This window comes from Sinocyclocheilus anshuiensis, unplaced genomic scaffold, assembly GCF_001515605.1.
Source record: "Sinocyclocheilus anshuiensis isolate Anshui unplaced genomic scaffold, SAMN03320099.WGS_v1.1 scaffold529, whole genome shotgun sequence".
NCBI classification, from domain to species: Eukaryota; Metazoa; Chordata; class Actinopteri; order Cypriniformes; family Cyprinidae; genus Sinocyclocheilus; species Sinocyclocheilus anshuiensis.
This window is the reverse complement of record NW_015540872.1, coordinates 267,560-282,712: the sequence shown is the minus strand read 5'-3', so window position 1 is coordinate 282,712 and position 15,153 is coordinate 267,560. Positions and strand designations below refer to the sequence as shown.

At 37.3% G+C, this 15,153-nt stretch overlaps 2 protein-coding genes and 1 long non-coding RNA gene across 3 annotated transcripts in view; all 3 read right to left on the bottom strand.

The window, feature by feature from the left end:
- Window positions 1-244: 244 nt before the first annotated feature.
- Window positions 245-2,999, bottom strand: LOC107688165 (uncharacterized). The gene is made up of 2 exons (XR_001634202.1): window positions 2,540-2,999; window positions 245-934 (listed from the first exon to the last, which is right to left on the bottom strand). It is a non-coding gene; the product is annotated as an uncharacterized LOC107688165 (long non-coding RNA).
- Window positions 3,000-3,236: 237 nt separating this feature from the next.
- Window positions 3,237-8,186, bottom strand: LOC107688172 (pleckstrin homology domain-containing family A member 7-like). The gene is made up of 4 exons (XM_016485766.1): window positions 7,962-8,186; window positions 7,841-7,883; window positions 7,441-7,620; window positions 3,237-4,164 (listed from the first exon to the last, which is right to left on the bottom strand). The coding sequence occupies exons 1-4, from the start codon at window positions 8,184-8,186 to the stop codon at window positions 4,022-4,024; spliced, it is 591 nt and encodes a 196-aa protein (XP_016341252.1). The 3' UTR covers window positions 3,237-4,021.
- Window positions 8,187-10,441: 2,255 nt separating this feature from the next.
- Window positions 10,442-15,153, bottom strand: part of LOC107688171 (pleckstrin homology domain-containing family A member 7-like) — a 102,270-nt gene continuing 97,558 nt past the window's right edge. Inside the window, exons 18-23 of the mRNA XM_016485764.1 lie at window positions 14,316-14,417; window positions 13,157-13,322; window positions 12,873-13,036; window positions 12,596-12,787; window positions 12,414-12,504; window positions 10,442-10,569 (exon numbers count right to left, since the gene is read on the bottom strand). Of these exons, the coding sequence (XP_016341250.1) occupies window positions 10,442-10,569; window positions 12,414-12,504; window positions 12,596-12,787; window positions 12,873-13,036; window positions 13,157-13,322; window positions 14,316-14,417 (843 nt within the window). The remainder of the gene's footprint in view (window positions 10,570-12,413; window positions 12,505-12,595; window positions 12,788-12,872; window positions 13,037-13,156; window positions 13,323-14,315; window positions 14,418-15,153) is intronic.

The window sequence follows — 15,153 nt, the reverse complement described above, 5'->3', positions numbered from 1 at the left end:
AGGTTCTCTCTTCATGTCCTTATATTTTATTCTTTTATTCTTATTCTTTTAACCGAATATGTATGGAAGGAATAAAACACAAGGTGAGATCAGAAAATGAAGTTCACGATGCAAATGTAAAACCTCCAAATCATTTCATAAATTCCTTATTTGACATCATTTTTCTTCTGAAGCTGAAAAACTTGAAATTCTTTTCTCTCTTTCCTTCATTCTTTGAGAACACAAACAGAATAAAAGACAAAAAGCTTGTTAATATCTTTAATATTTAGTTTCTTTAAAAAAGTATGTGGCATTTCCCTCCCCAACCCCTTCCCCACAAATCCTGTCTGAAAATATTATTTCATGTTATTTTTTCCTTACCTTTGTCAACAAAAATAAAATGCATTTGGCAAGCTAACTGGAAACTGGCAGTGCTGGATACATAAAAATAATATTTCAAGTGATTTGGTGTAAGAATATCATCTGAATTGACAAAATACAATCGACATGACATTTTTGTACCCTTCATGTTCATAATGCATTACACATGTATAATACTTTATTTTTAGCTATTACGTTACCGTTGTTTTCAAACTGAACTCCATCCAAACATCTGTCTTGCCTTGAGAAGTAAAACATGAGCTTTGAATGTTCTCTACAATACGGTGCATATTAAAAGTGCAGTAATGTATATAAAATGGCTCTCTATATCTGGGTTATCATGGTTAGATTTTGTACAGCATATGCACAGCAGTTTCCACAGCAAAAAGCCCATATCAAATAATAGCTCTACAAAAAATGCATTTCAGAAGTGAGTTCCCATGTGAGTCCAAAAGTGCGCTAACGTCATCTCTAAATGTGAGCGATGTGATTCGATAAGCTGAGTTTAAGTTTGTCCACCACTAGTGGGGTTTTCAGAATGTGACAGCACCTCAATATCCAGATACAGCTTTGGCTGGAAAAGAGATAAAGAGCGAGAGATGAGAAATGTAAAGAAATAAAGCAAAACAAAACAATACACTGAAAAATGAGCCACACATAAGAGTGTACTAAAGTAATACATTCTTCAGTGCTAAAAACGTGTGGTGCAAGTACCTACACTGTACACTAAAAAAAAAAATTGAATTTGTAAATAAAACAAAGATTTTACAATATAATTTCTCATTTCAGGGCTCGACATTAACGCTTGTCCGCTTGTCCGGGACAAGTGGATTTTGTGAAGGGGCAACTGAAAGAGAATTTTACTTGCCTGCCCGGACAAGTAACCCATTTAAAACGTCATTAACAAACAATAACTAGGGCAGCGCTGAAACTTTGGCGACAATGATTCTGATTTTATTGCTTTCAGTGTATGGCGACAATGATTCTGATTTTATTACTTTCAGTGTAAATGGTGACTGATAACGGATAATGTATTGACAGTATCAAAGTCGCGTCAGTTGAGGCTCACGCAGCCTGTGTGACCCGCGGAGAAATCAGAACTAATAAGTGCAACAGCACACACAAAGAAACAAACACGAACAAATATACTGCGGTAGAAAAAAAATATAAATATTCTATATAATATAGGTAAGCAACATCACACGACCAAGAGTGATGTTTTTCCGACTATCAGCACGATTGCAAATGTGACATTTATTTGATACGCATCGCCGAGCAACACATAACAGTGTTTGGTTACTGAATGATTCAGCCATTTGAACAAATCGGTTGAATCAGTGACTCACTCATTAAGACAGTGATCTGCCACCACCTACTGGTACTTTGGTTTCATATTTAAAAGTATCATTGACATACTGGATACTGCAGAAATAGTAAGAGTAGTATGATAGTATGGCATTTCAAACACAGCCAGTGACTTGTTGCAACATTTTTCCAACATTTCACATTTATATGTTAAAAAAAGTAAAACCTTCTTCAAATCTTATAACATTATTTATGCATTTGCAATTTTACTGTGTAAATGCATTTATGGAACCTCTTATCTTCATGAAACAGTCTGAGTAAATACATCTAAATGGCAATTTCGATGCAGCTTCAGTGTTTCCTCTGCAGTGGAAAGATGGAGTTTGTTGATACGGATTTCATTTGAATGGTAACAACCATAGTGTCTTATTATTCTAACAATGTATTGTTAAAATGTAAGAATGTGACGTAAATGATGACACGTACATTCAATAAGGTCAGGAAAATATTGTCCTTCACAAAGTTAAAGTGTCCTAGAAATCAATTTAAGGCAAATTTCACAAATACGCTGATTCAAGTAAGACCTGATAGAGCACTGATGAAACTTTTGCTTCAGAATAAATTACATTTACGCCAAAAAAAAAAGCTTTTTTCCCCCGGACAAGTGACTGTCTGATTTACTTGTCCGAAGGACAAGCACATGTCAAGGCTTAATGTCGAGCCCTGCATTTAATTTAATGTTACTTGCTTCTTTCTAATTATTTGTGAAATTTACTAGCAATTTCTAAATGAAAACTGTTTCTACACCACTTTTTTTCCCCAGTGTATTTTCTTGAACTCAACTGCCAAACTTTTTTTATAACCCTAGAATTACCTTACTAAATAGTAGACAGGTAAACACTCTCCACCCTCCTTCTCTCTGTGCAGCATGTTACATAGAGAAAATGCTGAGTTAAACACACTTTAACACATGCATGTGCATGACAAACGCAGCATGCAGCTCACTTTCATACAAATGCTGCTGAAACAGCAGAATAACACGGCCAGCTCAGGCATTCAGTGATTAAATTGATTGGCTAATAAACATATAAAATGTACAGTTATGCACTGACTCAAATCTTTCGTATAGTATAATATAATCATGGCACTGTCCAACAGAGTACGGTACAAAGCAGGGCAGAAAATCTTTAAAAGATTTTTTTTTTTCTTTTTTTACCTCAGTAGGTCAAACTAAATATTGATGTTAATGAGATGTTTCATTTTCTATTCAGTTCATTTTTTTGTGATATTTGGGGCATGTCTGAATATTGTTTAAAACACTAATGATTTAAGTTTTTTCAAGCAAGAAAAAAAATTTAAAATTTGTATTGTTTTATATTATTATTCTTATATATACATACATACAGTAATGTACTGTCACTCATTAGGAGATCTGTAGTTCAGTTTATTTATTTAGTTAGTTAATTTTTCAGTATATGTTTATTTTTATTTTTTTCCTGGGACATCAAAATAATGATATTGTATTCTAAACCCATAACCAGGATCAATACTTCTAAGGTAAAACTAGCTAACTTTTCATGCTGTGTTTATTTACATGTTAGATAATAGTTTATAATATAAAAATCATAACAAACAAAAAAAAATGGTGCTTTTAAGACCTAATGGGACCCAAAAGTGTACTGTATTTGTGGACAGTGCCTCATAAACTGCATATAATAGCTCATAATTAGCATGTGTCAAATGGGAAATCATGGCAGTTCACTGATTTGAGGCATGCTGAGAAGCAGAACACACAATGCAGGTGGAGGTCATGCTCTTTCATGAACTGCACTAAAATAGCTTTGGAGAGATGCACACATATATAAAGTATCCAAAGACGAAGGGCCATGTTTTTCCTTTTCCCCCCACAAAACCCTGACAGTCATTCTGCTGTTTATTTCAGTGAGTCACAGACATCAAAACACTAAAGCTCTTTACAGATTACAGATGGCAAAGCAAGTGGTGTTTGGCAACACAACAGCATGTGCTGCCGTAGCGATGCCCTGAGTCTTTGTTAATTACAAACAATTCACAAAAGACAGCATTTGTTTATGGCTTTTTAGGCTTATCGGCTCACAAAAAGCCAATTTGCACACAATTCACACACCTCTCCATCTCCAGATGTGGAGGCAGTTGTTAGAGGGGGGCCAATCTACACTACTCACGAAGTTACTAAATACTACAGCACAAGCCCTGATGAAGCACAATCATGCAGCATGCAGACAGAAAAGGTGCCAAAACACACAGGGAACAATTAGCAAAAGCACATTTGCGTGCTAAACGATTAGCAGTTAGTTCTTACTTTGTTTTTCTCTGATTAGACAAAGGTGTAGTGAAATCCATTGCTCAGGGGAGGGGGAGCAGACTGAGCCGTAGAGACGGCAACAGGAGTGGGGGGAGGAAGAGGAGGAGGTGGTGGAGGTTGAGGGAGGGAGGTGGGACTGTTAACCGGCGGTGAGGCTGAAGCAGAAACAGGAACAGAGGAGCGTAGTAACACACAGGGAGCTAGTAGTGACAAAGTTACAGTAGTTGCTACTACACACTACAAAGTGCTATTTGTGAGTACATAACTACAAGAGCGATCTGAGGACATCAAGGTAGTCAAACTTAAAGGGATATTTATAAAAAAAACAAAATTGGGGTCCCACTTTATATTAGGTGGCCTTAACTACTACGTACTTGCATAAAAAATTAGTACAATGTACTTATTGTATTTGTATTGTATTGCAAAACACTTGCTGCTATTGAGGTGGGATAGGGGTAAGGTTAGGGACAGGCTTGGTGGTATGGGTAGGTTTAAGGGTGGGTTAAGGTGTAAGGGATGGGTCAACAGTGTAACTATAAATGTAATTATAGAAATGAATTACAGATATAATTACATATAGGTATTTTTTAAAAATATAAGTTAATGTAAAAACATGTATGTACACAATAAGTTCATTGTACCAATTTTAAATGTAAGTATATAGTAGTTAAGGCCACTTAATATAAAGTGGGACCAAAAATTATTTCATAATTCATCGCCTTCATGCCATTCCAAACCTGTGTGACTTCCATTCTTCAATGTAACACAAAGAAGGACCTTTTTTTGTTTTCAAACAGGAAGGAAAAGCACTGTAAAAGTATCATAAAAGCGATATTCATGATTTGTTACATTTGAAGCCATAAGATAACTGTATGTGAGGAATAAACCAGGAGCAATACAACAACTTTTGACTTGGACACCCTTTTTTAAATGAAATTAATACAAAGAATTATGGAAAAAGAAACAAAACCACAATTAATAAGAAGAAGAAATATTTCTTGAGCACATGGAGACCTGAAGAAATACCATCACAGAAATATATTACATTTTAAAATATAATAAAATAGAAAACAGTTACTATTGTAATATTTCACAGTATTAGTGTTTACCGTGTTTCTAATCAAGTAAGTATAGTCTTACTGAGAATAAAAACTTTTAAAAAGACGTCAAATCTTACCAAGGCCAATCTTTCGAACAGTGATTTATTTTCAGTGAATCAGAAGATCCAGTTCACAAAACTGGTCTGAATCTGAATGCTATGACACTCAAGTTCAGCTCACTGACTCAATGATCCAGTTACAGTGGATTAACCAGACTCAGCTCACTGAAGGAGATTATTCTCAGCTAATAATGACTATCCGATCAGCATGTCCTGGTCCAGAGGTAGCCGAGGACACATTGTGACTGGATCTCAGTGTAATTAGGAATATAGCACACAAGTCACATAGACCAACTTAATGGTGCTTTTGCATACTTTTTGACGATTTAAATCCTCAGTGCCCATAGGCACTATGTCCTCCTTTTTTCCTTTGTTAGAAATAAAGTCATATGGGTTTGGAATGAAATGAGTGTGAGTAGTACATTTTCTCTAATCAAGTAAGTATAGTCTTACTGAGAATAAAAACTTTTAAAAAGACGTCAAATCTTACCAAGGCCAATCTTTCGAACAGTGATTTATTTTCAGTGAATCAGAAGATCCAGTTCACAAAACTGGTCTGAATCTGAATGCTATGACACTCAAGTTCAGCTCACTGACTCAATGATCCAGTTACAGTGGATTAACCAGACTCAGCTCACTGAAGGAGATTATTCTCAGCTAATAATGACTATCCGATCAGCATGTCCTGGTCCAGAGGTAGCCGAGGACACATTGTGACTGGATCTCAGTGTAATTAGGAATATAGCACACAAGTCACATAGACCAACTTAATGGTGCTTTTGCATACTTTTTGAAGATTTAAATCCTCAGTGCCCATAGGCACTATGTCCTCCTTTTTTTCTTTGTTAGAAATAAATTCATATGGGTTTGGAATGAAATGAGTGTGAGTAGTACATTTTCACTTTTGGGCAACTATTCCTTTAACCAAGGTGGTCTACCAGCTTTAACCAGGATGTCCTTGGCTCCTCCAGCTGGTAGTCCACCTAAACCAGTCTGGACCGGTTGGTATCAATTTTAGCTACATCTGGCCTTTTCTACCATTTGTATTCATAGAACAGACAAGACAAAACAAACAGGGTTAGTGGAACCAGGCAGTGTCTCAAGCCAACGCGCATTGCCCGCATGAACACCACAATTTGATGTGTTAAGAAAATGTGCTTACATGCCGCAGCTCTGACTATTTTAGATGATTTCTGTCTGCACTCATAAACTCAAAATAAATGCTCAAAGTGGTGCTGCGGGTGATCAAAACCCTGACCTGCCTTCAGACGATATCCCTCACATAAGGTATTCTGACATGTCCTTCTAATGGAAACACTGTGATAATTGTTGACTATGCCATACCGCCAGCCTCACACATTATGATCCATCACGTCAGGACGAATTGACTGTAAATCTGTGTGACTACGAGGGACACGCTTGCACCCTGTCTGAAGGTTAGACCTGGCAGAGTGAGTGAGGCCTCTGTAAGAAGTAAAGATGAAACGATGGTGTGCTTTTATGCCAGTTCAGAAAGATGTTCAAAGTGCTGCCACGGGATGCAGAGTGAACAAGCCCCAGTGCATATTCAACTGGGTCATTGATTGGCTCTGAAAAAAATGGCCTCATCAAGAGATTCCTCCCAGCCTGAAAGATCCGACATGTCTCCCAATTAGCAAGCATCTTTACTCGTCAGATCTGCGCTAATAAGGAATAATGTTCAGTTATTAACGTTGCGGCTGATAGGCTTGGCTTTGCTCTTTCTTTTTCCTCATCACACCTCCAATGCCGATGTTTTGAAACAGGGTGGACCGTTTCTCCCAATGTTCACAGTTAATCAGTATTTGTCAGTGTGATTATTCAGGAACTTTATTAACACTGTCAGATTTGCATTACAAATAACAATTTCTGAAGTGTTTTCTTCACATTTACCTTGATCTTTTCAGAGTATCTGAACTTGTCAAGGTGTACCGCAGAGCATATCTGAAATTAATCTATTCAAACAGAGCTCTGGCAGTCATACAGGTGTGAACTGTTGATTGTATGTTATTATGGGACTCTCTTTCAGCGTCCTTAGCCTTAACATGCATTGTGCACTCCCTGTCCTTGCTCTTGCTATTTAAAATGATTTGTGCTTTTTACAATAAGTTTTGACTGTGTTTTGTAAAACACAGTATATGCTTCCATAGAAAATGGAGTGTTTTAACAAGATAATTTCAGGAATTAGTAATAATAATCAGTAAGAATTTAAGGAATCAGTTCAGGTTAGTAGTAATGCTGCTGGTTAGTTTACCTGCCACTTGCTTGCTCTTGAGCGAGGCCTCTGATGCTAAGGCATAGGACATGGTGATGATTCTCTCTTGCTCCTGTAGAGCCGAGTCTATGTCCGGCAGCACCGGCTTGTCTACTGCTGCAGGAGGAGGTATATTCTGGACACTTATATGCACACAAGAAACAGGTACATTAGAGTAAACTCTCAGAGAAAAGTGTAACAATGGTTCTCAGCATTTTGGGGTCAGTAAGTGTTTTTTTTTTTTCAAGAAAGAAATTATTACTTTTTATTTAGTAAGGATTCATTAAATTGATCAAAAGTGACAGTAGTGATATCAAACCTGCATGACTTTCAGAAAAGAAAAGAAAAGGTGAATTTAGGCCGTTTTTTAAGTACTGTCTCACTCAACATTAACATTTACTGCATCTTTTCTCCATAAAGCAAAAGCACATAGTGACTGAGGCCTTTGTTCCACACAACAAGGAAATGATGTCAGAATCTTATTTTTTTGGGTGAACTATCCCTTTAAGCAGTAGGGTTACCTCTTTGCTGAGGTCCAGCTGGTAGTCCAGAGGCTCCAGATCTAGTTCTCTCATGGGTGTGCTGCTCACGGTGAGCCATTCGTCTGACCGAGAGCGCTGTCTCTCTTTGTGCTCGACTGGTCTCTCTTCACCCTGCACGGCCTGCTCCAGAAGCTGCAAATCAAAGTCCTGCTCTCTCCTCCACTGAAGGCACACAAACACACAGAGCCCTGAGATGGCGATCATTGACCTCAGACACATCCAACTCAGGAAATGAAAATGTTATATTTTGGTTCTGAAATGGTCTTCTCCTGATTTGCAGGACAGGTAAAGTGTAGAATAACATTTCCAGTTACACTAGGACAGATGTGACAGATTTAACTAAGAGAGTGTTTTTTGCTTTCAAAACCCTCTGAATCACATGTGTAGTACACATAGTATTGAAGCCAAAATGACCTCTGTGCTCCACATATCAACTTACATCCAACATTAATTCTTTACATGAAATAAAAAGTTTAAAGAGGACAGCCCTGCACATAAACAACACACAAAACTGGGTTAAACTGCAACCTTGAACGTAATGGTATATTGTCCCAGTGCGCTCCTGTACCTCTGTACCATGTAAAGTGATTGGACTGATTGTGTGTGAAGTGTCTCATGTTCAAGCTCTCAAACCGTAGCTTACAGCACTCCTGCAAACCAAGAAAGACGCAATAAAATGCTCCATCTGTGACTTCATTTACATGCTTCATTCCCAGGCTTTATTGTGCTTACTGAAAAGAAAAGAAACCAGTGTGTCAGGAAATGAACTGTGGTTTCACATTCACAGTAGAGAGAAAAAGAACAATTGCCTTCTTTTACTTTTTTTTTTTACTAGCAAAGTGTTTATTTTCTTATGTGCAAAAATCTACATAAAAGAGCTGTGCAATTGACTTTCTTTTTGCAAATGATGCTACAATCCGCTGTTATATTATTATGAACAAGAAAAACATGCTCAGTAAGTAGTACAATTATAAACATATAAGTCATTCATACATTACCCAGGCCATTCATTGTGTACACATTCAATACATTTTGGTAAAACAAGGTGTAAAATTATACAAGTATTTATTTAAAAAAAGCCAGATAAGCTAAACCAAGTTATAAAATCATGTTTTGCAGAATGACAGTTTAATTGGTAAATAAAAAAAAATTTTAAAAAATGATCATGTCATTTATTCTGTGCACTCAGACCCAAATTGCAGGGGAAAATGATTTTGCAGGTTTTGTAAGACTTATTAGAAAGCTGGATGTGAAAAGTGAAACTGGGTGAAATTAGTGTAAAACAAAAGAATAAATGAGCGAGGTAAACACAATAGAGTCTGGTTTCACACTTCAGTTATGCTATAATTATTGCGGTTGAGTGATGAACTGCTAAAAGGTTTGAGAGCTTGTACTTGAAATTTAGTTTAGTTTATGAGCCCACTTATACAGCAGAGCCCGTTTCCCATAACTTAGAGCATTAGGTTATTGTTATAGAGATGTTAAAAGAGCATTTTGATGTTAGTGTTGTTTTTGCCTATTCAACGACCCCCAAGTAAAAGTACACTACTTTGATTCACTACTTGCAAATAACTTATTAAATTAAAAAGAAATTAACTTTTATTCAGCAAGGATGCAATTAAATTTATCAAAATATTTTTTTCAAATAAATGCTGTTCTTTTGACCTTTCTACTCATCAAAAAACCCTGAAAAAAATATATCATGGTTTTCTTTTTCTTTTCAACATTGATTATAAAAAGAAACATTTCTTAAGCACCAAATCAGCATTAGAAAACATTAGAATGATTTCTGAAGGATCATGTGACACTGAAGACAGGAGTAATGGCTGCTAATTCAGCTTTGCCACCAGAGGAATAAATTACATTTAAATAGAAAACTGTTACTTTAAATAGTAATAATACTTCAGAATTGTAATATTTTTACTATATTTTGATCAAATAAATGCAGTTTTGGTGAGCATAAGAAATCTTACTGACCCCCAAAATTTTAAATAATTGTGTACATTTAATCATAATATATTATGTATATTTCATATAGCTAAATATATTTGTAACTAATTGAATGTAATTTAATTGTTTTTGAATGAAGTGTGTTGTTATTAATGTGTGTAAAACAGTCAGTCAGAAAGAGAGAGGCAGAAGGAAAAATAAGCGGGGGGTGGCGTGGAACAAACTAAATATCAGGAATAGAGGAGTTCATTTTGAAGCTCTGCTGTGCTCATTTCTGTTAACATTTTCTGCATGATTCCATCAGGGTGGGAGACACATACTGTGTTCACAGTCTGCATGGCAACACTACCGCAGTAATTAATTCGCAAAGTACAGTCTGGCCCAAGCCCACACTGGCTGCTTTTATTTCATGTGCTCAGCGGTTTGTACTCCTGCTGCATCTAATCAACCTGCTGTTTGTCAGCTCTGCCAAAGCAAACTATGACGGACTCTTTATGTCCCCCTGCCTCTCAACAGACACTTTCAGGACTTTGTTGGCTTCCTACCTTCAAGCTTGTGGTGGTGAGTCCTCTTCTGAGGGTGACAAACGATGAAATGTTTGATGACTGGTTCAGTCTTGAAGATGAGCCTGTCAAACCTAACAGAAGTTGAACTGGATGAGACAAATCTTATAGGTTTCTTAGGAAATCCTTTCTAAAATTCCGAGCTGGGAGTTTGTACTTTCAGTTTCCCACTGAGCAGCCTGATGTCACGATCACACTTGGTACACTTGCTTAATTGGGTGTTTCTTCAACTACAGTATGGTCACTTTTGGCCATGTGGACTCTCTTAAAGCACACACTTTAATATGTCTACCAACAACGCCCAGCAGTATGCAGACTACTATTTAAAAGTTTGGGGTCTGTAATATTTTTTGCTAATGTTTTTGAAAGGATTCTCCAACTCTATGTTCACCAAGGCTGCATTTACTTGATCAAAAATACAGAAAAATTCCCTCAAGGATTTTTAAGCTGAATTTTCAGCAGCCATTACTCTAGTATCCAGTGTCACGCGTTTCAGAAATCATTCTAATATTCTGATTTTGGGCCTAAGAAATATTTCTGATTATTAATGTTGAAAATGGCTGTGCTGCTTAATTCTTTGAGGAAACGGTGATACATATTTTTCAGGATTCTTCAACAAAATTTGTCCAAAAGTCCAAAAAACAGCATTTATTCGAAATTATACTGAATTTATTTTTACTGTCACTTTTTATCAATTTAATGTGTCCTTGCTGAACAAAAGTATTAATACCTTTAAAAAAAATCATACTGACCCCAAAATTTTGAACAGCAGTGTATTAAGCGGAAATTCACCACAGCATAATTTCCATCTCAAATTATGTACAGTATTGTGTTAAACAGCATTCTGTGATGAAAATGATAGTGGTGAAAATTATATATTTGCACCATTTTTGGCTCCTTTGTAATGTTAAGGCTAAATTCACTACTAGCTTCTTATATAGCCTAAACCAGGGGTAGGCAAGTTCGGTCCTAGAGAGCCGCAGTCCTGCAGAGTTCAGCTCCAACCCTAATCAAACACACCTGAACAAGCTAATCAATGTCTTCAGGATTACTAAGGCTATAGGCAGGTGAGTTTTGTTTTCAGGGTCGGAGCTGAACTCTGCAGGACTGCGGCTGTCTAGGACCGAACTTGCCTACCCCTGGCCTAAACACACACAATTAAATATTATTTCAACAATCGCAGAATTTGTCAAAATTTCTGCTCCCATTGGGAATGGCAGAAATTGGGAAGCGCCTCCACAAGCTACAACGTAAACATACAAAATAACTAGCAATTTACAGGCAGACTGATTTGATGTCATCAATAAACTGTACTGTGGTTTACATGAACCAAACCTTGTACCCCCCTTTTCAAACGAGTGTTATACACTGTTGTGTGATAGGGCTGTCAAAATGGCTGAAAAACTAAATTCGAATTTTGTACTTAAAACTATCAATATTCGAATTTAAAAGGCATAATTTCAATTAGGGGGGAAAAAGCTTTTGGCTTCTCTCCTGAGGCCACAAGAGGTTTCTAAACACTCTTGTGCGAGACGCGAGTGCAACGGTGATAGATGTCCCTCTAGAAAATGTGATAAATATGCGTTCTGTGTGAACGGTTTGGTTTCGGTTTTGACGTAAACAACATCATCTCCACATTGATGTTCTTTTTTCCCGCAATATTTTTAATGAACAACGTAGCAGCGCCACATCGAGTGGGTTCAACTGGATAGACTAAAAAAAACATTAAAATGCAATGACACTTACATCGTCGTCGCATTTCGTGTGCCACTGATAATACTGCCCGACGCACACCTAAAATTCGAATGCAACATTTTTGCATTCGAATGTGGATTTTTATTTTAAATTCAACGAACATTCGAAATTCAAATTTTTTTTTGACAGTCCTAGTGTGTGACATATACGGGTCTCTGTGTACCTCTGTTTGGTAGAGTTTGGTAGCCACTATCACGGCTCAAACCACCAACTGTCAGCAGTTCAGGCTCACTCAGGAACGCTCGTATCTCAACCTAGGGTCCCAGGAAAATAGAATTCAGAACTATATTGACATTTTACCATATACACAGATGAAAACTGACTGTATCACTGAGTGGCACAAACCGTATGGTCTCCATTAGGGTACTGCCCGATCTCACGATCACGCTTCCGTTCATCAGACTGTCGTTTCAGGCCACGGACTGATGTGTGGCGGATGACGGAGGTCTCTTTGGGGAGAGGGGGCACAGCCGGGGGGTGTTCGTCTGGACTGTAGAGGTGAGGGAGAGGGGGTCTGGGTGGAGCGTCTTCTTCAGGCTGCATTGTGTAAACATGAAATGTCCATAAATATAGATAAATGGACTGAAGGAATATTTTGATTACTTTGTTTCACTTCACTCACCCATTTTGGCTTGTGCGCTGTATGTGAGAGCTGCAAGGGCTGCTGGGTAGACTGCACCAGGCTGAGATGAGGGCTGGGCTGAGCAGCTTTCAGTTCACCCATGGATGGGCTCGCAGAGAGAGAAGGCACTGCGGACAATGACGCTGAAGGCACGAGTTTCTTCTCTGGGTCAGGCAAATATTCCACCCGTTGATATCATATGGGCAAAAAAACACATGTATGATTATCAGTTGCATCTGTATGCAGTAAGCAGAGTTGCATGTGGTGCTGTTTGACCTCAGTACCTCGGTCTGTGTTCCAGTGCATGGGGGTGATGGCAGGCAGGGGCCCACTCTCACCTGGATTCCGAACAGAGTCAATGGTCACTTTGTAGTTGGCTTTGCTGGAGCTCAGGCCTGCAAGCACGTCCTCGATCCGCCACAGCTCCTTCCTCAGCTGAGATTTCTCCTGCTGCAGTAGCACAGAATATAATCATTTAGAATGAAATAAAACAGATTAAAATATTAAATAAAAAAGTAAATATAAGAGACTGGAAAAGGAAGGAACAGAATACAAGTATGCATACTTCAGTATTTAAGTAAATGTAATGTATTTAGCCAAACAGGAAATAATTCTGTAATTATTTAAACTCGATATATTATTAGATACACAAATAAACACAATGAAGTTAATCTTAGTATGAAAACTCCTACAATATATAATATTATATATATATATAAATCAGAATATATAAATGTAACATTATTCTTGGGAATACATGTCTTTCTTTATTACATTCAATATAAAATATTAAAAATGAGTGTCTGTCTTTCAGTATGTCAGAATACAATATAGTACATATCATAATATAATATAATAAAGAACAACATTTCTTCAACAGAACCTAAAAGCTAAAAATTAGAGTAGAACAGAATAGAATAGAACAGAAGTACCTTCATACCACTGCGATAATTCTTTAAAAAAATATGACAACCCTAAGGCTTGTCTTTGATTTTGTAAGAGGCAAATTTAGAGCTCAAAGGGGCACTGAAGAAAGGATAGGATTTTCTCTTATTTGTATTTTCAGAACAAGCCATAATTTATTGACTTGTGCTCTCACACAAACACTTGAGAAATCAATAATCTTAGACACTGTATGCCTCGTTCTTACGGCTCTATCACGCTGATCAAAAACTGACATTAGATCTTCACTCCGGCTCCGAGAGCTCCATTCCTCTTTCATCACTTTGTTCTTTCTCTATCAATTACCGGACTGAGAGGTGCATGCTGAATAGAAAAGGAGGCTGACACGGTTTAACATCTTCTGATACACTCTGCTGCTCAAACAGTATTGATGCTTTAGTTTGGAAGCACGCATTAGAGAGATAAAAGCTGAAATACAATTTTGGGCTTGAGAAAAGAAAGACTGTGTCTCATTTTTCAACTTCTTTCTCTGGTTCTGACCTGAGAGAGAGCACTGTGGGTCATCTGGTCTTGAAGGGCTGAACGCAATCTGTCCACATCTCTCTCCAATTGGCTGTACTCCGCCCAAGCGTTCTCCATCTCCTGTTTAACACAGAACAAGCCTCAATACAAGTGCAATGAGCTGATATTAGTATTGCATTGACATTCATTTTTGGCTTAATGTGATATTAGTATTTCGTGGATGTTCTTGAGTCTTCTGCGAGTGTATTAAAGGGGTCCTATTATGCTTTTTCACTTTTTCAACTTTAGTTAGTCTGTAATGTTGCTGTTTGAGCATAAAAAAGATCTGCAAAGTTACAAAGCTCAAAGTCCACTTCAAAAGGAGATATTTTATTTAACAGAAATCACTTTTCAAAAACTACAACGAACTGAAGCTCACAGGCAGCTATGGTAAGGGCAGTGGTGTATTGTAACGAAGTAATAATACCTCGTTACAGTACTTAAGTATATTTTGGGAGTATCTGTACTTTACTTGAGTTTTTATATTTCAGCCAACTTTTACTTTTACTCCACTACATTTCCTAATTAAAATGTATACTTTTACTCCGATACATTTCCCCGAAGCATATTCGTTACTTACTACAACATAGTCAGAAGTCAGAAGAGCACGGACTGCAGGAAAGTAGGTTTGACGAAACAGTGGTCTGGCGCTTGCAAGTTAGACTCCTAAAAACACCTTTGCTCATGTGCAAACAAGTGCACGCACAACCGCAGATGATTCATTTTCCACTATGTTAATATGGTAAGTGTTGTTGTAATGATGTGCGATCGGACATTATCAAGTAAGCTTTATCACCAAATCACACACAGAGTGCAC